This window comes from Agrilus planipennis, unplaced genomic scaffold, assembly GCF_000699045.2.
Source record: "Agrilus planipennis isolate EAB-ADULT unplaced genomic scaffold, Apla_2.0 scaffold55, whole genome shotgun sequence".
Classification (NCBI taxonomy): Eukaryota; Metazoa; Arthropoda; class Insecta; order Coleoptera; family Buprestidae; genus Agrilus; species Agrilus planipennis.
In genome coordinates, this window is record NW_020438918.1 from 1,163,037 (window position 1) to 1,187,168 (window position 24,132).

General features: G+C 32.9%; 2 protein-coding genes and 1 pseudogene across 11 annotated transcripts in view; 2 read left to right on the forward strand and 1 right to left on the reverse strand.

Moving 5' to 3' along the window:
- LOC108740093 (afadin) overlaps positions 1-24,132 on the reverse strand; it is a 161,465-nt gene that overhangs the window by 46,454 nt on the left and 90,879 nt on the right. For 5 of the 10 annotated variants that reach the window (XM_025973738.1, XM_025973737.1, XM_025973741.1 and 2 more), the window contains 4 exons: positions 18,386-18,685; positions 17,389-17,545; positions 16,712-16,837; positions 11,665-11,916 (listed from right to left, as the gene is read on the reverse strand). In XM_025973738.1, coding sequence (XP_025829523.1) covers positions 11,665-11,916; positions 16,712-16,837; positions 17,389-17,545; positions 18,386-18,685 — 835 coding nt within the window. Of the gene's footprint in view, positions 1-4,717; positions 5,154-7,686; positions 7,947-11,664; positions 11,917-16,711; positions 16,838-17,388; positions 17,546-18,385; positions 18,686-24,132 lie in introns of those variants that run through there. The other 5 variants (XM_025973740.1, XM_025973739.1, XM_025973742.1 and 2 more) reach the window with 4 other exon arrangements.
- On the forward strand, positions 13,010-14,229 carry LOC108740104 (annotated as a pseudogene).
- LOC108740105 (D-aspartate oxidase-like) lies at positions 14,330-16,385 on the forward strand. Its single transcript, XM_018474305.2, has one exon. The coding sequence runs from the start codon at positions 14,546-14,548 to the stop codon at positions 15,557-15,559; it is 1,014 nt and encodes a 337-aa protein (XP_018329807.1). The 5' UTR covers positions 14,330-14,545; the 3' UTR covers positions 15,560-16,385.

Consider the following 24,132-nt stretch of genomic DNA (forward strand, 5'->3'; position numbering starts at 1 on the left):
ATAATAACACAAAACGTTACGAATTCATGTTAACGGAAAGTTTGCTCCTACATCCTTTGAAACTAGAAAAGAATTCATTAATTAGAAGGATATTATTATACATATGGACCAACGTTCCTTAAGGTATATATTTTCTTAATTGAATGTCAAAATTTGAATTAAATTATCTGCTAATTCTGTAGCGCCGACTACGATTACAGTGACACACACAAAATCCCAACAAAATCTTTCTACCTACTTTTATCTATAGTAATTCATTCAATTAAAAAACGCAAATAATTCAATTTATTAAAAAGCGCGTAGTTCCTCCCTGACAATGGTGTATCATTATCAGCAATGAACTCCCATAACGAATTGTAAATTTCCTGCTTGTCGTATGATAATGTTGACTTGATCATCTCTAATAAATGATACAAAAATCAGTTGTTATGAATCATTACACTAAAGCAAAAACGGTGTAATCACCCTGCGTAACAATTGCATTTTTTTTAAACGGTATTAAATGAAGCATTGTGATCGGTCACTTGTTGAATAAAACATTTCTTTCAGAACAATCAACTTTGAACACGATCTATGTCACATTTACAAATAATGGTTGGATGTGCAGCAGTCTATCATTTAATTGATATTATCTAAAGCTTTTGCTCGCACACTCTCTTAACAAGGCAGAATTCGGCGTCATGCTGCGATTTGAATTTTAAATTTGAATCTACCCAAATAATTATCGGTACTACATCTACATTCTACAACGACATCTTAAAATGACAGAATAAAATGTCTCTCTATTTAGATTACAATGAACCACAGCTTCTGGGGACCTTTTTGTTCGAAGTTTTTATAGCGGTCGTTAGATAAATATGCAAAGACGTTGAATCCCGAATAAGGAGATTTTCTTTCTTTCAAATATACGGTACTAATCTTCTTATGTGGCCTTAGCTACCTACTTAAAAAAATTTATTTCTCGACAAATGTCATTCTTCCGAAAGCACTCCATGTTTTACCCCAGATTCTACTCTGCACTCAACTTTAACCCCCCCCCCCATAACATTGTAAACCAATTTTCTTTCTCAAAACACAATTAAGTTACAAGAATTTTTTTAAGGACGTTGATGACCTCTCAAGACAATAGCTGCAATGACTGATGATGCTAAATATAGTTGACTTTTAATGCTCTTTTTATTTTTGCAAGTGTCGATGATACTTAAGGTACTAAAAATAAGTTTTATAACTTTTTTGTTTGAAAATAAACAGATGTAGCATGTAGTTAGCATCAAATATAAAAGCAAAAGTTTTACGGTTTTCTTTTGAAATTATGAATTTTTACAAAATACCTACGGATTAGCCACACTTTAGCCAAATTTTCAATACTTACAGAATCAGTAGTCCCAAAGGATAAAAACGAACACCACAGTGGTGGATCAATCAAGCAAAGATACAGGCAAAAATCAACTTTACTTAGCATACACCAGAGTAAATAAAATAAAAAATCGCTATTTTATACTTTTACTATGATATCTACAATTATTAGGAAAAAATGACTTGTTATCAATAACTTAACCAAGTATAAAGGCTTCCAGGAATCCCGTTGATCATAATAACTTATTTTTAGTATCAAAATAAACAGTGGCTATTTTGTAAGCAAAGGAAGTGCATCATGCTCGGTAACATCGTCTTATTATTATCTACTGGTGCAAGTCTCAAGTTACGGTATGATGACTATCGCAAAGCAAGCTTGAGAATATTTGTTAATTGTATAATTAACTGTGGGAACTGTTTTGTTTGTACATCTAATCTTATGTCAACCGATGTAACGCGTTAATGTAAATGTTATTTCACTTATCTAATATGCAACTTAACAAATATTAACAAATTCCTGTTGCACTCAATCGAAATTGATAATTCACACGACACATGACAGTACATATAATTGCATTTACCGAAATGGACTAAAAGTATGCAATTTGTCTCTGTGGAATCGAAATACAAAGTAAATTTTCAATGACAAGGGGAGGGAGGGGTATTGCTTAGCATGTCGAGATACAGCCTAAATTTCCGCAGTGAACTTGTGTAATTTCAGTAGTCTGCGGCACGAAGTCGTGGGCAAATTTAATAATATGTAAACATTTGTATTACAGCTCGCTCCAAGTGTGGCATCTTTAATTAAATACTAAACTACTTTTAACGGTAAAACTCGAGAGAATCTGGTAATGATTGACTGACTAGTTTGTAGTACTCGAAACGAATCGCGATTAATATGCAAGAGTTAGGTGCGCTTGACTTTTCTGTTAATATATATAAATCGCAAATAATTAAAAATTTTATGATGATTAATCGTGTTCGATCGATGGTAATAAAGACGCACACAGTTACTAGACATTATTAGGTATAAAAATATAAGTCCGNTTATGTATTTTATGGACAACCCCTAAAGGAAAACAATTAGCTACTATCCATATCTATATTTGGGTATAGCATAGCGTTTACATTTTAACCATGGCGATCTCCCCTACTATAATCTAACATACGCCCTTCATACGAACCAATCCAGAAATATACTCTCACCATAACTTAACGTAAACACAATCAGTAAGTTTTTGAATATATCAAATGTTGTTTCCTTTTTAAACCGTTGTTCATTATTCTAAAATGCGTCTCTTTTTCTTTACAGAGAGTCTCAAATGTAATTACTCATTTTTCATTTTTAACGGCTGTCGTGGCCCAGAAAACTTAATTATAATTAGACAACTTTTGTCGGATGAAAAGTTTTTTGGGCTAAAACACTTACTGAAACAAACAATAGAAGAAGAAATTGAATTTGGCGTAAACAGTTGAGCTTAGAGAACTTTTCTTTCAAAAGTATTAGTATTAATCCGTTTGAATACAGATTTTCAAGCAAACCAATATTCTAAATATCCTATCTAATAATAAACTTTTAAGAGTGTAATTTTAGTAAATTAAGAGATTATAATAATAATTCCTTAGCATTATTTATTAAATCCCTACAAAAACTACTTATGTATGAATTCTATTTTCGATTCAGAAGTTAAGACGAACTATATATTATTCGCAAAGTTTCCCATTATTATCAATACTTCTTCAGGTCACATGTCTTTATATCCTTGTCATATTCTATTTGTCTAATTGTAAGTATAAAATAGTTAAGATAAACAAAGTTATAAGCGCTCGAAGATATATTAATAATAACACAAAACGTTACGAATTCATGTTAACGGAAAGTTTGCTCCTACATCCTTTGAAACTAGAAAAGAATTCATTAATTAGAAGGATATTATTATACATATGGACCAACGTTCCTTAAGGTATATATTTTCTTAATTGAATGTTAAAATTTGAATTAAATTATCTGCTAATACTGTAGCGCCGACTACGATTACAGTGACACACGCAAAATCCCAACAAAACCTTTCTACCTACTTTTATCTATAGTAATTCATTCAATTAAAAAACGCAAATAATTCAATTTATTAAAAAGCGCGTAGTTCCTCCCTGACAATGGTGTATCATTATTATCAGCAATGAACTCCCATAACGAATTGTAAATTTCCTGCTTGTCGTATGTGCGTAAACGTTACAAAGGCTTTGCATTGCCCTTGCAGGAATAAAAATTGCTAATATAAAGTGTACCATGATTATTCAAGGGTGCGCATAAGAAACAATGGAGAATAATGTATGCAGAAAAGTCATATTCACCTAAAAATTACTACACTACACATACAATAGATAGATATAATATATATGCAATTCGGTGTTTTAAAATAAAAGAAATTGTACATGAATTCTCTAATATTGCATTCATTTCTCCATTCAAAATTAACAGATGCATTTGACGAATAATAAATATGAACTTATGGAAGTTATTAAACACTGCACTTTTAAAGATAATTTAAAATAATGCTTAAGACTCGACGTATTGCATTATGAGAAGCATTAAAAATTTAATGTGTAATGTTCTGTTGTTTCACATATTTTACGAAACCTCTTTAAAAATCGAACGAAATTAATGTGTTTCTTCAGTTTTATTATAGAATTTATACTTTATGTATATATGCGTTATTAAATCGTGTAAACTGTACCGTACCTAACCTTCCTACCCTTTCGGCTAGTCTCATAATTAATTCCTCATCTACAGTTTCCTTAATGTCGAATCCAAAAGCATTAGGTAAAATATTTAAATTACATTAGGTGGTATTATTAAATACATTACACCTGATGAAACAGAATAATCAATTACTAATTTAATTTCAATTTATCTAAAAGCCCTTCAATTTACCGAAAATCGTTCCACTAGATGTTCAGAATATTAATACTCAGCCAATTTCATAAAAGTAATTAAAACGCTAAATAAGTAAGTAATTTTCTTTGCCAAATACAGCAAGAGGAAATTTCCAGGAATTCGGATTTTAATATTGCAGGGTGAACAAATAACCAGGTAGCTTATATCAAGAGATGGTTGTTTGATTCATTATTGATCAATGAAACAATATTTTATACACAGAATGGGACAAATTCTTTTGTTTATTCAATTAATTGTCCATTTAGCAATTGTAACCAATTACCGAATCCTTTGGATTTAAAGTTATGGTCAATTATTCAGAAAAATTCCAAGTATTCGGAAAATATTCGAGTTTTTCCAACAGAAAATTATAACCGGAACATTGAAATTTATTTTTTCAATTAACTATTCAAAAATACATACGTCTAATGCCCCAGTCCAACATTATTTCTTGATGGTATCATAATTATCATCATTATCCATTACATCTTCGTAATTGGAAAACAATAGGTAGGTGCCCGAACAAAGAAAAGTAAAAGCTCGCGGCGAGCCGTTTATTTACCGATCAAACAGCGGATAGAATAGCAAAACAACTGAAAGTCGCCGTACCTAGCCCACTAGTTTGTTGCTAGCGAGCTTTCCGCAAGAGACAAGCTAACACCCGTTTTCCGGAGTCCGGAAAAGCGCGAGGACGTTTCCTTTCTTATGGTGTGCAGGTTCACTTACGTCCTCGCGTCTTTCCTCCATCACTCACGTCACCATTCTTCTACACGCCTTTGAACGACATTGTACGGTTCTACAAAAGCTCTCGACTTTTAATAACAAAACGGCACGACATACACCTCTTCTTATTCACTAACCGACTGACTGAGTGCCTGCAGAGGAAAAGAATCAGGTCCGGATCGGCGCAAATAGTAGCAGGCCTGCGCATACAACTCGAGCCTTGTGTTTGTAAACAAAACAAAAACGCATGCACCCACATCTACTTTTTGATTTCTAAAAAATTGCAATTTAATGGCAGTATTGGATTAACACCTAGGCCCGTGAGGCCTGGGCCTAGGGTGACGTAATTTGAGGTGCGGCAAAATTATCAAATGCCAAAATTTTAGAGGCGACAAAAAGGAAGGACAATCCATTTTAAAAATTGATTCAGATTAGTTTTTATAAGAAATAATTCAAATTTTTAATTTACTTTCCAATCTGTGGCTAAGATGTCAATTTTTTAATAAATCAATTATAATCTTTATCCAGTAATGTTTTTTACTTTTTGTATATTACCATCTTACGTAATAACTTCTCAATTTGTTTTTAGTGTGAAATAGAAATACGGTAAATTTGCATACGTTAAATATCATTTTGATATTCATTCAAAAGTCAGAACATTTTTTGTTTATAAAAATAATTTTTCATTAAAATTTTCAACGGAAAATGGATTTACGTAAATGGCTATTTAATTTATAACATGAGGATTATATTATTGAATCCGAACCTGAATTTATTACAGACAGAAAATGTAACTATATACAAGATGCTTCTTTTTATTAAAGAAATATTAGACTGTACGAAGCGCAAAGAAATATTTTTAAATTTTTATTTGGATTAATTCCAAAGATACATTTTTTCCCTTTTATTTTTAAAGACGCATACTGAATTTAAATTCACAAGATTTTTAGATCTTGACAATCTAAAAAAGAAGAATTACAAAATAAAAAGAAATTTTTGAAAGTTTTAATCCTTCAACAATTTTACAAGAAATGTTTAAATGACTGGTAACCGATACCAAAAAATGTATCAAACATTTTATGACATGAAGAAAGAGACTGCATAAAATATGTGCTGTTATTTCTAGGGAAAAATGACTGTTTATTCTCCTTATAGTACTTATGTACGTGTAATATGCAGATTTAAGGTCAAATGTAACAATCAAGACTGCAAATAATGCCCGGCTCTACGATATTTACCGCTAGTTGCACAATTTTAATTAAACCTAACAATTAAACTTAACTGGAGCAACTGGCTCTAACAAGATAAAAAACAACTCTCTAAAATTTATTTTAGCGAATGTACCTCCTCAATACACCGACGTGAAACGTTTAGAAATACCTTTAGACATTTAATTTTGTGACCGTAATAAAAATTATTTAGCGCCGACTCACGCACCCTCAATATGAGCTTTTATAATTACAGTTCTCTTTCTACGTGGAAATCTCAATCACTTCTACGTGCAATACTATTTCCTGTTAAAAAAAATAATAAAAAGACAAAATTAAAGCAAATTACTCACAGTTCACAAAGGAATTCAACATAATAAAATATATGGAGTTTATATGTACTCTAATTCCTTCGAGGTTCGTTGAATAACCGTAAAAAAAAACAAGGACGAAAAGACTATATTTTGTGACAAACAAAAACAAATACCTATACTGTTTTAAAGGCGAGTTGAAATTAAATATAGCCCATTATAAAAAGTAATTTGGAGTATGATATAAACCAGACACGAATTACTAATAGAAAATAATTCATAGCATGAGTAAGAAATTGAAGCTGCTAGTAGTTTCAAGTACCTATTCACCAAACAGCTTCTAACAACTTTGGGAGTAACACTGTCAGAGATGAAAATTGTTAAAAAACTTTGTAAAGTCAGCAAATGATCGATATTTTCTTCGCTTTCTAAAGCTGTTTCAAAGAAGGTTTCTTTATTTTAATCTTTTACGATTCATGTTCAGTTTGATTCAACAAAATTAGGTTCTTTTATTTATTTTGTACAATACTAAATACGTTTAATAAATAATAACATGAAAAACCAATATCGATCTACTTCAAAAAATCGAAGTGGAAAACTCCTCTTGCAATGGAACTAACACGAAAACATCAATTAAATACTGGAAAGCCAGTTCTCATTCTTGAGGAGGGTTCGACATAAAAAATTCTAGAGTTCTAGCAAAGTTCTGTATAGAGAACTGCCCAAAATTCGAAATTTTTTTTTGAGTTTTCGGACAGAGTTCTGAGAAGTTCTTAAAGAGTTATATCGCAAAGTCTTCTTGCATTTCCGCGAGAACTTGATTGTTTAATAGATAATTTAAAATAAAGATTGGCCTACAAGTTCGTGACTTGGGATATTTAGCTAGTCATAGGCCTACAAAATACAACACATTTTTCAGTACTACTAAAATCCTTCGTATGATAATAATAACGATTTATTTTTTATCTTTTTCTTTGGCACGAACTTTCTGTAACTTCAGAGAATACTTTCTTTCAAAACTGATTTGACTTTCTGTCACAAAACCCTTAAAAGGGTCCCAATCACCCAGTCACTTTTACGTACAACTCAGCAACGCTAATGTCGATAACAATAATTCTCACCCCCAATAAACAATTTATATTTCACTAACCTTGTACTTCATCTTTTTTTCTTCTCCCGGCGCATCCGCCAAAAATCTGATTAATCTTTTTCAAACTTTGTCTCATATTTAACACAACTAAAACAATACTCGCACTTGACCGCGCAAACGTTTGTTATTTACCACAATTACAGTCCGAAACAAACGAAAACATCTTAATTTAATTAAACGACGAGCGCGATGTAAACCGAACACTATAACAACTGAGGGGAAACGTTTAATCAAACACGTTGTTATTAACCCACTTTCTTGTATTACAGCATTGTCCGTTTGATCTCAGTCGCTGTCGACAATGTAATGACTGAGGTTAAACTTTTTGTCCGCTTGCCAACGAGAAAAACAACGGACTTGGATTTGACTGGGAGATATGCTCAACTGACAAGGTTTCTATAAGTGTACTATTAAGCTTTTCGAGACATTTTTCAGTGAAAAGAGTGAAATTAATCGTATTGAGTATCACAATAAGTATTGGGTGCGCAGCCAAGGTACTTTTGAATACAGAAACTCCGCCTAAAGTTTGAAAAATGTTAAAATTTTAACCAAATTTTTTTACAGAGCTTTTCATTTCTCATCCTTGCATTTGTTTGTTTGCTACTATTTCACGTCGTAACTACTCAACCGATTGTCATGAAATTTTGTATACACGTTGTCAGTGGTACGGCAAAGGACATAGGATACTTTTTACCCAGAAAAAACACTGTTCCCGAGGGATAAAAATAATTAGTTTTATGTGATCGCCTATGATCTTTGACACGGATTTAGGGCATCAATGGGAGCGCAATTACGGGTAAAACCTATCATAAAATTTTGTACACACATTCTCATGGGTACAAAAAAGGACGTAGGGCACCTTTTATCCAAACAAAAAAAAAACAACTGTTCCCGAGGGATAGAAAACAATTAGTTTTATGAGGTCGTCGATTATCATAGACACGTACTGACATCAACGCAAGCGAAACCGCGGGTAAAACCTAGTCCTAGATAAAAGAGTGCGACCTGAATAAGTTAGCACTCCGAAATTATATTTTTTTTTAATTAATTACTGAAAATGCGAAACTATCTGCGTGATAACTCACTGCTTCTGTATTGGTAAAACTCAAATCGAAAAATTTTTGATCACATACAGATATAAGAATTACAATAACGATGTTGAACGGAAGTGCTCTAGATACCTACCATTCTCAAAAACTTACAAGTGTCCTTCAGTATTCAGATCTAAAACAAGCAGTGCATTCTAATGTCATAAAAGAACAAGAACGATCGATTTAAGAAAACATTTTTTTTATTACCTACCTTATAGTACCTATATATAAATCTTTTGTTTACAACATTCTCTCTAACATGCAATTTTTCACGTCCGTTTAAAATAAAAATTATTTTAACCATTTTAATTGTCGATTACAATGAAACTACATTTTAATTATCGATTACATTGTAACTAGTTCGTGCAAGTTAAAACGGACGGACATATTTTAAATTAGTTGGATATAACTCACGCTAATAACAAGACTAAAATAGCGGGCAGAATTAAAAATAGAGTTATGGCCGATAGGGAACCTTGTCTGAATACACCATCCGGTTTCAATAATAAAATCGTGATTTACTTATAGAAGCAAGTTCAAGAGAATTAACGATAAAAGCAAAGATTGTCGGCTGGAAATTATGAAAGACGCGGTAAAATTTCGCGGTGGATATTAATTAAAGTAACCGTCACGCTAAAAGGAAATGACATTTAAGTTCCATCATTAAATTTAAAATTTAATAACCGCAATATTATTTGAAATGACAAGAAATACAGTAGGACCAGGATAAACAATACATCAAAAGTCAGTAAAAGATTTATGACGAAAACTGATGTAGTTTATCTCTGAATAGAAATATTTTTCTAATAAATGCTTCCTTAAGAATTTTCTTGGGTTCTTTAGTTTCATTTGTTATCATTTCTGGAGTCATTTACACTTTGCAATCTATTGATTTTTTAGCACTAATAACCAAGACAGTTCAAAATTGATAATAAAGTTATCCGTTCCCGAAATGTATTGTACCATCATAGGGTCATAGTCAATCCCAAGACTACTTAGACACGCGCTCCTATTCCTTACCAGCCTGAGGTAATTTTCACATTTCTCTAGACCTCTAGGGTATCACACATCCCTAACATTTGTGAACAATAATCCTATTGCTGTTTCAACTTCTGTCCATAACTAACCCTTCATGAGTTAGACGTCCTACCACCCTATCGATCCCTATTCATACTGACTTTTATGGAGCCCTTTCTTTCCCCTACTCCCTTTTTCTAACCTTTTCAATAGGAAATAATACAGGCAAGTACCATGCTGCCCTCTAAGTACCTTTTTATAGTGGCGGTAGTCCCACTTTTACCGCTCAATTTTTAGGATTTACAATTATCTAAGCTTATCCGTTCTTTACAACATTACCAATACTTATTGTTGTGTAAAATATAAATAAATTTCATGACTGCCCACACAATTCGCTACCACTTAAGCCACAATCACAGTCTAACTCGCTTAAAACCCTCAGAAAAACGAAAAAAAGATCGCCAAGCAGATGTTTCATCTACTTATGTGTAATGTTCGCGATAAATCTCGTTCTTTTTGCTCTTGGCCGCGTGTAGGTATCTGAGAGTGAGCCTCTAGAAACCAAAACTGGTTTCTCCTCGGCATGTCCACACAACCATAGTAATCATGACCTATACCATAAGTGCAACGACTTTGTGTACAGTATGTAGCATGGTATGCACGAGAGAGAACTTGGGAGTCTTGAGATGTCATTTAAATTTAATTATTACGAACCACGTGAACGATGACACAGACATCAATTACATACACATATTTGCAACTGACAGACAACTGTACGTAATAATAAATTGCCAGTTCGGAAAACAATCGGGCAAGCGAAAATAAACGTAACAGTTGTATCTCACTGCAACCCATTTTTTTTTTCTGTCTTTGTTGTTATTAAGACGACTTCAACATTCGTTGTCCTACCCAGTCCTACTTTATCAGTACAAAAACTTAAAAGTTATTTTGAATGTTTCTCAGTCAATAATGTTGAACCGATTTTGTTAAAACTTTGCATATTAGTAGAATACCTACAGCACGTGAGATAATGCGATGTCATAAATCCCTTTATTTTACATACAATCAATCTTGTGATCGAAATAGAAGAAAAATCAATGACTCGATTTTTAAAGACATCCCACGTTTATCCACAATATAACATTCATTGTTTTTTATATTCAAGAACGAACAAAAAGTGTTCTGCAACTCAAAATATTGGTATTTTAAATAACATTTATCAGTTATGGAATACCAATCAATGTAACAACTGTCTAATTAAATATTTTAATTGAAATATCCAGTTTAATCGATTAATAAATCGAAATACCTTATCAAACAAAAACGATACAATTTTTGTGCTTTAATCCATGTGCAGCAAGGACATCCAGTAAAACACCACGAATTAAATTTCCTATATTTAGATTCACAATAATATTTCTGTTTATAAAAGTTGAAGAAAGTTAATGCACCAGTGATGTTACTAATTGATTGAGCTTGCGACGATTAAATAATGGAATAACATACTTAACATAATTAAAATCAATACGTTTATGGTTTATGCAATCGTTGAAACCAGCAAGAACGATTATTAAATCTATTGATTAATCGAGTATTTCTTAATATTGATAAAGAATTTTTTACGTTCTCCTACATTAAAATTAATTTTAAATGACTTGCTAATAAGTGAATCTAAATTAAAAAATATTATTTACAGTCTAAAACTGTACCTACGTCGTAATAACTGACAAAAAAGTGATAGTAAATGTACCATCTAAACAATAAGAAATTGGATACCGTTGCGCCCTTCTCTCAGAGCGTAAAAAGATTAACATGAGAGGCGATCTTTATCTTGAAAAAAGACAAGTTATGTATTTGAAAAAGCACTTACTTGTGTTCGGGGAGTTCATGAGTATGGACAGTGGACATTCGTCTTCATCTAGGACGTATTCCGTATCAGGCGATCCCGGTTGTGACGTAACTTGTACCAAGCACCATTGCGATGGGTCAGCCTTGTTAAGACCGTATTTGTCGAGCATTTCGCGCACCACAGAACCCGCGGTGTCTCTTATAGACAACAATAACGTTTTGTACGGCACATCCCTGCACAAGGCTTCGCCGTATATTTTTAACGTACCCCCTGCAACAATATAGAAAAAAATCCTAATAATCTACATCTACTGAGAAATATATTTAAGTAGGTACATTAAAAGCTACATGTATAACTAAAATTATAAATGAATTACGTTTCCTTAAGGTTCGGTAAATCTACCACAAAGGAATTCCTGAAGATACTAACTTTGCATCTTAGCGTTATGTCGAGAGAAAGCAGAATTTTAAATAAATAACTAAACCTACACTAAGTCACTATATAGCGCCCACAAACTAAACCTTGACCTTACAAATTAAATGTTAAGAGTGGAATTAGTGGGATAATGAAATTGTTATTGAAGACCATCAAAGTAATTAGACGATGGAAAAAATCCTAAACTGTTCAGAGTAATTTCATTGGATAGAGAAAACCCATCATGCTAATAATAAAAATTTTCTGATATCTTTGACAAAAAAGATATTTTTCATTGCTGTTTCATGTATTTGTAGCTGTTTATTAATAAATACGTATTTCTATTTAATATCTATATCTCATCATCATCATCATCATCAACATAGGGTCGTCAGTCCTAAGACTGGTTGGACACGTACCTCCACTCTTTCCTATCCTGAGCTAAACTTCGCATTTCCCTAAAACTAGAACAGCCCACATCCTTAACTATTTGCGANGGTCGTCAGTCCTAAGACTGGTTGGACACGTACCTCCACTCTTTCCTATCCTGAGCTAAACTTCGCATTTCCCTAAAACTAGAACAGCCCACATCCTTAACTATTTGCGAACAGTAATCTAATCTAGGTCTACCTCTTCCCCTTCTAACTCCTGTATCTGCCGCTAATATGTCTTTGACTAGACCTCATGCCTGAGAAGGTGTCCTACCAACCTGTCTCGCCTATTTTTTATTATATATCTATATTTCGAATATTTCTCATTTTTAACTTTACTATTAAATTATTATAATGTCAACATAAAGTAACCAATTTATAATGTTTACTTCTAAAGCACTCATAATAAACAACAGGCAGACAGATATTGTAAATTTATCGCGACAATTTTAATAAACACCATGACCTTCACTTAAAAGTCATATTGATAAAAAGCATAAATAATATAAAGTACAACAGCTAACATCAGAATGCAGTGTTCGTCTAGTTACAGACAAAAATGTCGAGTCTACACATATGCGTGATAGGAGCAGGGGTGGCAGGTTTGACCACAGCTTTAGAAGTGCAGAAACAAATACCCCTAGCTGACGTTTCAATAGTAGCCGACCGTTTCCTCAGTGACACCACTAGTCGTGTAGCAGCTGGATTATTTTATCCTGCATCAAGTTTTAACGCTCCATCTGAAAATCTGAAGAAGGAATGGGCGGAAACGTCGTACAGATATTGGAACGACATCCGCAAAACACCGTACGCATCTAAAGCAGGCGTTACCAGTATCTCTGGATATATTTTATCATCAACAGAAGACCCACAAAGTGTCAGAAATCGATATTTGGAAGAATTGCTGCCAATATACCGACCAGCTACTGAAGAAGAACTCAACTTAGTTTCCGGTGATTGGAAATATGGATCATTTTTAACCACTTTACTTATAGAATGTGACCGTTTTCTTCCATGGGCTACAAATGAATTTCAACGACGTGGAGGGAAAACAATCCAACAAAAACTAGACAGTTTTGCAAATTTGCCTTCCACATTCGATATAATCATCAACTGCTCAGGAATTGGAGCAAAAACCTTGTGCAACGACAACAAATTACATCCAGTGCGTGGACAAATAATGAAAGTAAAAGCTCCGTGGTTAAAAATGTTTTTCTTTGGAGATGACGACATTTACATCATTCCCGGATTTGAAGGTGTAACTCTTGGGGGCATTTATCAATTCGGTTCGTTTAAAACGATTGTGGATGAATGGGATAGTAAAACGATCAAAGGCAAGTGTGAAAATTTCCTACCAAGTTTAAAAGGTTCCAAAGTCATAGCAGAAAGGGTTGGACTGAGACCCTACAGATCAACAGTAAGAGTGGAAAAGGAAATAAAACATTTGGAAGGGAATAGAAAATTAAAGATTGTACACAATTACGGTCATGGCGGTTGTGGCGTTACAATGTCTCCAGGAACTGCAGCTGCAACTGTAAAATTGGCAAAGGAACTTTGGATGGGCAATAGTAAATACTAAAATTACATATTCTATCCTAAAGAAATATTTAAACTTTTCTTTTGTCTTTCAAAACTAAAGACTAATAACAATTGTTACTTAATGGAGATCAATTTAATATTCTATTTGATTTTATGTTTTGAAGCAACTTTAGTTACAATACAACTCAATTTTTCAAAACAATGATGTAAATACTTTTTCAAAGCTCCGAGCATAATTTTACTGTACCCTACTGTATATGAAATCGATCCGTTCCAAAAATATTTGTAGGCAACTGTTAGAAAATAAAACGCACCAACGTAAGTTGATAATGAAATCTTTACTTACGAATGAATCGTTTTTAAACGTGTACGAATTTCTTTACAATTATTTATCTTGTCACAGTCAGTATCTGATTACGTGAAGTGTTTACAAAGAGCATTTATTATAATTAAATTCGAGTACATTTACATTTCAGTGTTTATATAACTGACAGTGCGCTGTAGAACATCAACGATAAATGTCGGACTTTAAAGTAGGAATTATCGGTGCTGGTGTTGTAGGTCTGACTACTGCTCTCGAATTAAAAAATCAAATTCGGAATGCCGAAGTAACAATTATCGCCGATAAGTTTCATCGTGACACTACTAGTTATGTTGCGGCAGGTTTGTTTCGACCAGGAACGAGCTTCCGAGGGCCAACCGAAGAAGTTACATATGAATGGATACGAAACGCTTACAACTATTGGACGGACATTAAAAGAACTCCTGAAGCTCACAAAGCCGGGGTGAAGGAATTGTCAGGCTACATATTTTCAAGCACACATATTAGCATTACAAAAAATAATTATCTGGAGAAAATACTGCCAGTATATAGGACGGCCACTGAAGGGGAATTAAAATTATGTCCAGGTACGTGGAAATATGGTTCATTTTATAGTACCATCCTCACAGAGTGTGATTTATTTCTTCCTTGGGTTACACGTAAAATTAAAGAGTTAGATGGAAAATTTATTTCACAGAAAGTGGATAGTTTTAGTGACAAAATCATGGATTTTGATGTAATTGTTAACTGCACGGGAATGGGGGCTAAATATTTGTGTAATGACAACTTATTGGTACCTCTTCGTGGCCAGGTGTGGAAAGTAGAAGCACCGTGGATAAAACATTTCTTTTATGTAGATTATGACACGTATATAATCCCAGGATTTGAAGGTGTAACCTTAGGGGGTTGCAGACAGTATGATTCATATAATTTGGAAGTGGATAAGTATGATGGCCTAGCAATTAAAGAAAGATGTGAATCTCTTTTGCCAGAGTTAAAAAACGCAAGAGTTATTGGTCAAAGGGTAGGATTGCGACCCCACAGAAGTGTGGTCAGAGTGGAAAAGGAAATTGTAATGAGCAAGGGAAAACGTCAGAAAATTGTCCATAATTATGGGCACGGTGGCTACGGGGTAATGGTGTCTCCAGGAACTGCAATTCATGCAGTGAAATTAATAAAAGAATTGTGGATGGGACACAGCAAATTGTAACTTGCAAAAGTGAAAAAAACTATAACATTCACAATTTGTAATTAATCAGGCCATAGAAATGTAAGGGAAGGGCCCAAAAAAATTTGTATTCAGCTTCACCTGGAGCAGAAAAGAGTAAGAGAAATATTTTAAAAGATATTAATTGATATAATGGGTAGTTACATTCACAACACAGAAATAAACGTTATTATTCAATATTAGCAACAAAATATAAGATGATATTCTATTATAAATATTGTATAAGTTTATTATTTTTACTTTCTAAATGGTAAAAAAATTTTCAAAGCACTATTATAAACACATATTTGTTACGTAGCGTTGTTAATTTATTTTCAGGATTTTAACCGTAGTGATTGATATAAATATTTTTGGATTGATAAGATAAGTAAAATTTTTTTTAATCTTAGAATTTAGGAACGCAACTTTAATTACAACAATTATTTAACTGTTAAGTTGTAGAGTAACAAAAACCATTCTATAAACCAATAAGTAAATTGATGTGTAACTACCGGTAAGGGTGAATTTTTCATTATTTTTTACAACAGACTTCCATAATAATTTTGTGCAACTATCCTTATTTGAGCTAACGTTTCCGGCCCTGTTGTGGGCTATCTCTTAAAACTTTCTGTGTCAATATTATAACAAATATAGAATAATAGATATTGATATTGAAAAGCTGAAACGTTAGCTAAATTAATTCTGGAAGTCTGTTTTGAAAAAAGGTCAAAAATTCGCTCTTATAATATTCCATTAAATGTTATCTTCACTGGATAAGTTATAAAATCTCGAATAAAATGCAACCAATAAAATTAATATTTTCCTTTTAGTACCTTCTTTACTTTCTATTTCAGACATTATTGATCTGGGTCAAGGTCGAACGAATATTTGATTTTCTCATATTTTGCAAAAGTAAACAATGATTTGCAAGAAACACCTAAAATAAACAAGTTTCAGCATCGACCGTGAGAAGGTCAATTGCAAATATGCAAACGTAAACAAAACCTAGTGGAAATTTATTTTTATTTTCTTCATCGTTTTTGTTATTAAACTTTGCTCAAGACTTGTTTGTAACTTTCCGTTGCTTCATTAACAATTTCCTACTTTATGAATAACCTCAAAAATCATAAAACCAAATCTGATTTGAAATAATACCTGTGTCTGGCCCACCATCTTTTGATCGAAATTGTTGCAATTTTCGTTCTAACTTTTGTTGTCGTCTTCGACGCATAACAGCTTCTGGATTTGATATAGATCTAGTGAAAGACGTTTCTGGAAGCTCTGAAAGTAAATAATAAAAATTAAAATAAAACAATAAAGTAAAACACACACAAAACACAACACAAATGTTAAATAATTGACAGTTTCATATTGAATTAAAATACCAATTCAATTAAGCAATAATAAAGATTTCACTCGTCATGACGTTTAAAGAAACACAACTAATGAGGCATCTGTAACCCAGCTTCATATTTCATTACACAACGTGATAAAAAAAAAACGTTTAGAACCATATAATATTCGCACGTGGCATCATCACAAGGAGCGGCGTACCCTTTTTACGAGGCGGAAGAGTCTTCGCCCGTTTTAATGAGATTTATGTTGTAAAAAACGGCTTGTTTTGAAGTTGTGGCCGCACGTGTCGATTAAACGCATCTGTATCTAACCGATAAAAACATTAAAAGCCAACACCACCGCATATACACCATGAACTATATTACAGTTGACCCATTACAAGATTTTAAAGCGTCTAATCTAATTTTTGCAATATTGACTACATATGTAATCAATACATGTTAATTTTATGAAAAATATTTGGGTATGTCTAATACCTGAATAAAGTTTCTCAGCAACCCCATCACCTTTCTCTTTGGCGCTTCCATTTTCGCTTTTCATGCGTAGCAATTTCTCCTGTTTCTTTAACTGCTTTTTCTCCCTTTTAGATAATTTTCGTCGGAAACTTGCATTTGAATCATGAACAGAGTTGTGCTAAAAAATAAAGTTTATGATTATAATACTGTTTTAATTGTAAAAATTTTGCAAGAAAATACTAAAATCCCAAATGCCATATATATAATAAACAATCTACAATACGTTACGACAACCAAGGTGTCATCCGCATTCTCACAATGGGTATGAGATATTCTGAGGATGACACCTTGAGTGCCGAAGCACGTTTTATGTTGAATTTTAGATATTAAAGTTTTATTTATGCAGTATATAAAAGCTTACCAATAAAGAAAACAAAAATTAACTTCTCAAACTATTTCAAATCATTAGTGTAGCTAATAATGCAGAGGAGTCATATAAAAATTATCAGTTGTATACAAAACGTTCAATGGTGTAGCAAAATAATATTAGACAGTTGTTATTCTGAAGATTCCCTTTAAAAATAAAATGAGAAGTTATGTGAGATAATGTATGATGATAACAACTACCCACCCACCCACTGAAGGTGAAAAAAAGATTGCTCTTTAGTGCAGAACTTGAACTCGCCTCGTTTGGACTGTAGTCCACAATGTAGACTGCAGATGTCTACAGCGTTACTAGTTATATTTCTTCAAAAGTTGTGATTACATATTTTTGGCGAATTCTAAGAAATTCGCCCCTCCGCAAAATTTTTAATTTCTTTAGTATTTATTTAACATTTATAATATATATTTCAAAAAAATTTTCTACAGGCTTTAAATTATGGCTTTTGTAATAAAAAAAAAAACAAATGTTTTCTGATTTACCCTCAATAAATAATATAACTAATAAGCTATTATTTTTTTGTTTATCATTATTTACGCCTGTTTTTTTGTTATGTTTACACCCAGTAGTTCTTACCGTTTTCTCGTCGGTGTTTTTGAGTAAAAAACGTCCCTCTCGATCGTCCACATGCCAATTGAGTTGGACAAGTAGGGGCTTTTCGTCAGGGGCCATTCTACGTTCCGGACAACCCTCGTGTAGTTCGTAAAGGGCATATGAGGGCACAGACAACATCCGCATGTCCGGTCTAAATTTTTCTACTAGAGTGCCGATCACGTCCTCGACGGTGGCGTCCGATGCGACCCGAATACACTTGGTCGCCACCTTTTGACCCGAATCTTGGAAATAGAAACGCATAACGCCATGGAATTCTAAATCCTGCAAAAAACAAAGAAAAACATATGCATTAATTAAAAGCTTGATATCAGAAAAAAAACTTGAAAATGAGTTTACATGTATTTATAATTGCAAGTGTTAACTGAATGAATATTGATGATACCGCTAAATTTAAACTAAGTAAGTTGAGATGCAACGCTGTGTAACTACAAAGGTAAATAAAACAGAATAATATTTTCGCTCAAGACTTTTTTGTTCAGATGTTGAATAAAAGCATGTGAAGTTGAACAAGGCCTTACCGAGATCATTAACTATCTGGAGAGCATAATTAGCGCCAACAAAAGAGGAAGATATAAATTATCTACTATCCTAAATTGCTGTGTCGTGCAATTCTCTAGGATGTCGTTTTTATTAGAAAAAAAAAGTCCAAACTATGAAATTTAGTGAAAGGGTATAAGAACAATGGAAAGATGGAATAATTACTATAATATTCGGACTCTAATAAACATTGTTATTAGATGCGAATCAACTTGAAAATTCGGCATTACACTTTGTATTTTAAATTCTATTCTAAAAGTCAAAAACGAAATGTAAAATATTTCCATTTACTAGGCGAGACAGTAGAGCAGCATTTAATATTCCAAACATGGTAAAATTTCAAAGTAGGTAACGGTATTTAGGATGACAAGAAAGCAGAACGAAGTAACTGCAGTAAGACTCGCATATGTAAATAAAATCTACCGCCGATGAAACAAAAAAATTCAATTGAATACTGTATGTTGTATACCATACTACCGCCGTGGCGGTATATATATATTTATGTAGGTACATGATGGTTCACCTAAAAAATAAATTCTATCGATGGTAACACGATGCCGATGCGTATATAAATCTTATTTTAAAATTCCAATATTAACCCCTATATTTCCAAACGGTTCAAGATGAGAAAAATAGTCCACAATGCATGCGATTTTTCGAACGTGTAATGACGGCTTAATAAGTAGAAAGTGGGTTGAACAGGACGACGATGGTGACTGTGACGACGTGTTTTTAACACAAAACGCTTTTGCTTTTGAATGCATGCACTTTAAGCGAACACAATGTCCCTGTGCATGACATCAATCAGCTTCGAAACTAAGGCACACTATAATACACATAATTGGTCGAAACATGCAATGCACGTCTACTAAGATATGACGGATTTGTCTAAAAATGGAACTGATGTAAACGAATCGGTACGAAAACAGAATACGAACTAAAAAAGGAAAATTATGTTACCGATTACCTTTATGAAACGGGGCTGCATGTGTTTCTTGACTTAAAAATTAAGAAGAAACCCTCAGCTATTTTAATAGAAGTAAAGTAACTTTTAAAGCTTATTATTCAACTTGTTTTGTTATCATTATATTATTAGGTAAACACATGTTATAAAACAAATAATAAAATTAAAAAAAATCCTTTTCTTTTTGAAAAGTAAAAATATCTTCCCCTCAAAGGATACCAAAAGCATTGGAGGCGGGGGGGGGGCGAGAAAAATTAATGCATGATTACGTACTGATCTCCTTCCTCTTTATAAATTTATATACATAATTTAACTTGTTAGTAACTTACAAAAATTAATGATTGATATACAAAAATATTTGTAGGTATGTATACGAAACAATTATAAATTATGTCAATGTTGAACGTAGTATTAGTATATTAATAGAAACGGCTTAATTAAATTCTTAGTTGTTTTTTAATTACTACACAATAAGATTTGGTAATTAAAAAGTTGTCGTCGTACGGTTAAAGTTTTACAAATATTAAATAACGTATTGACACACCTACCTTTCATTACCTACAGCTCAATGGAATTCCAATATTTATTTGCATAAGTTATGGTAAAATATTAAAGTAGGTTATAGCAGTTTATGCAAAACACATTTTAAATCGCAAAACGAATGCATACTCTCCAATTCTCTTTAAATAAAACCGAGCAAAAAACACTACGTAATTGTACTAAAAGAGTAAACTAAAGTTCGTTTTCTTTTTAAGGACGAAAAGTAATAAATTATTTTCAGGTTTGAACTTGGCCGATTGTATTTATTTCAATCGCTTTGCAAACCGTCTTTAATTTTCACATTTTATCTGTTGAGTGAATGGACAACCTACGGTCCACTTGCAGTTATATTAATTTTAGAGAATTTGCGTGTAAGTCGAGAGAAAGTTATGTTATTTTAATTAAAATAATAAGGCTTGTTAAACTTTCCTTTGAATTACAGCAGCTAATTGGCAAAATAATAAAAAGTAAAAACATCACAGTGTGTTGTTCGTCATTTCAGAAAAATGTAGGTAGGACTGAATCAAATTTTTAGTACAGTGTTACAAAGTATGTAGTTGGAAATTTACTTTTCTTTTTTGAGAAATTTACGAAAAAAATATGTATTATCGATCCACCGTCGCAGGCAATACGTTTGTAAACAATATATTTATTATGGTATTTTACTTTAAATTTATTTTACTCGACGATCTGTAAGATAATATCAGTTTTGTTTTCATTCTTTTGAAAGTTCTGTTCTGGTGTGTGAAGTCTGAACTTCTCTTTTTATTTTTTAATATTATTGGAAAAACTGAAAGGAGTTGAAAAACTGGCAAAAGAATCTATGCAAACTATAGTTCTTAAGTTAAAGTACGTAGCACGTAATCCTGCTATTTGCAACATTTGTAACAATTTTTCAGATAAATTATCCTTTAGGGATTTAGATGCATAAAAATGTATTTTTCATGAATGTCCAACAAGCAATTTAAAGAGGAAACTACCCAATTTTATAACATTTTTTCTCATTTCCTGCTTCAATTCACTGCACAACGAACGCGTAGGTTTTTATAATGAGCTTAATGCAAAACTTCCGAAAGTTCACACATTTCTGTGCAACTAAAAATGCTCGATTCAAAAGAATGAATAGTTGCAAAATTTGTTGTTAAAGTTTATCTATGACTACTTTTAAACTAAATACTTTGGAAAAAGTAGTGAAGTTCTGAAGTTTATTTAATAGAATAATAAATTCCCGCATTTTTGTGTTGGGCAGATATGCGTGAAATTTATAAAAACCTGCACTTGTTACAGTGCAGTGAATTGAAGCAGGAAACGAAAAAAAAATGTCATAAAATTGGGTAGCTTCCTCTTTTGGCAGGACGTTAGACATTTTTGTATCAAGTGTAATCCCCTTGAAAAAATATCAGTAAAAATAATCAACCAATATTATTAACAAAACATCTATTTGGTCTAGCTTAGAGAACCTCTTGTATAGGGTTGTTCGGAAAGTCATTTCGTTTTTTTCCGACAGAGGATTTAATTGTATTCTTTTGCACCCAACTTCACATTTAAGCCGTATAATTTTTATATGCTTTGAGAGCTCATATAGCAAGGCTTGTGTGTGAAAAATTCCAATTAATTCTACGCAGTAGTTTTTGGTTGGTGCCCTTTTAAATATGGAGAGCGATAAGCAGCATTTTCGACATATCTTACTGTTTTACTACAGAAAGGGTAAAAATGCTGTTCAAGCCAGAAAGAAATTGACTGATGTGTATGGAGAAGGTGTGTTGACAGTACGCCAGTGCCAGAACTGGTTCGCTAAATTTCGATCCGGCAATTTTGATGTCGAAGATGCACCACGTTCGGGAAGGCCGGTTGAAGCTGATAAAGACGCGATAAAGGCATTAGTTGATGTGAACCGGCGAATAACAACACGTGAGATCGGATTGAGGTTAAATTTATCAAATTCAACAGTTTATGACCACTTGAAAGGCCTGGGATTATCCTCGAAGCTCGATGTATGGGTTCCCCATGTTCTCACAGAGAGAAATCTGTGTCGCCGCATTGACGTCTGCGATTCGCTTCTCAAACGTCACGAAAATGATCCGTTTTTGAAGCGCATCATCACTGGGGACGAAAAATGGGTTGTATACAACAACGTCAAACGCAAGAGGTCATGGAGCAAAAAAGATGAACCGGCTCAAACCATTTCCAAAGCCGATATTCACCAAAAAAAGGTGATGCTGTCTGTTTGGTGGGATTTTAAAGGAATCGTTTTTTTTTAGCTTTTACCGGATAACACAACGATTAATTCGGAAGTCTACTGTCATCAGCTGGACAAACTGAATGATGCACTTCAACAGAAAAGGTCAGAACTAATCAACAGGAAAGGTGTAGTGTTTCACCAAGACAACGCGAGACCTCACACAAGTTTGGTCACTCGCCAAAAGCTTTTACAGCTTGAATGGGATACAATGCTACACCCACCATATTCTCCAGACCTGGCACTATCGGGTTATTATTTGTTCCGGTCACTCCAAAATTTTTTAGACGGTAAAACCTTCACCTCAAATGAGGAGGTCAAAAACCTCCTCGTTTATTATACGAAAACTGTCATTTCCACAAAAAAAAAACGAAATGACTTTGCGAACAACCCGATAGATTTAATTTAAAAACGCACATCTCATTTGAAAAATCTACATCACCCTTCCTAGTAGAGCAATAGATCACTTCGGTTAGTATTCAATTGAATATTTTAAGCAGAAGATTGTGTTCTTAATTGTGCAGTGCAATGGGAAGAGATTTATAAAATTCTTAAAGCAATTGCAGTTCTACATCTACTCAGTAATATCTAAACCTTTTATCCCTTAATATAAATGAGTTTCCATCTTTTTAACGATAAAACACTTATTGTTAGTGAGAGTATTTAAAGAGCACATTTCGTTCCATTAGCTCAAATTAAATTCTTCCGTGAGGCGTGTACGTATATCTAGGTAGGAGTATTACTATCTACTCAAATCGGGGAAAGTAGTCAAACGGTTAAAGATCACGATTCTCCGCTCAATGGTCTGCTGAAAAATCACGCAATAATTATTATTAGGCATTATAACCGCACCGATAAACATCACATGGAATCGACTGTGTGTACATTCACCGGAGACCGACGATTTGTATTATTAAAATCCCAGGATTATTGTTTATCCTTTTATGATTCATCAGAAGATCTAAACTGCTACCAATTTTATGCAAATTAAAAAAAAAAACTGGATAACTGTAAGAAACTCAGGGAGCGGTCCGATGCGCTTGGGGTCTTGGGGAAGCAAACCCGAACTTAAGGATGTTTGGTAGGTACAATCGGAGACAAGGGTACATAAAATTAGAAAATTAGTGATTAATTAGGCTTTGCAGCATATCATGAGGAAAATAAATACTATCTATACTAAAAAAGAAGTGTACGGTTTGAGAGAAAATTTGGAATTTGACCAAAAACTTAATAAAATAAGAAATAACGAATAATATGGAAAATTTTTAACTGACTTTTGGCAGTGAATATGCCTTGATTTAAACTTCGAAACAAATCAATATTTAGTTTCATTCTCTATTAATAATGAGCGTAAAACTTTTTAATATGTTTAAATAATAATTAAAACTTTAACATTCCATTTATTTCAGACAATTACAAATATTATCA

Bases quoted from the DNA above. Each gene is read 5' to 3' on its own strand.
- LOC108740105 (XM_018474305.2), top strand. From the start codon at position 14,546: ATGTCGGACTTTAAAGTAGGAATTATCGGTGCTGGTGTTGTAGGTCTG.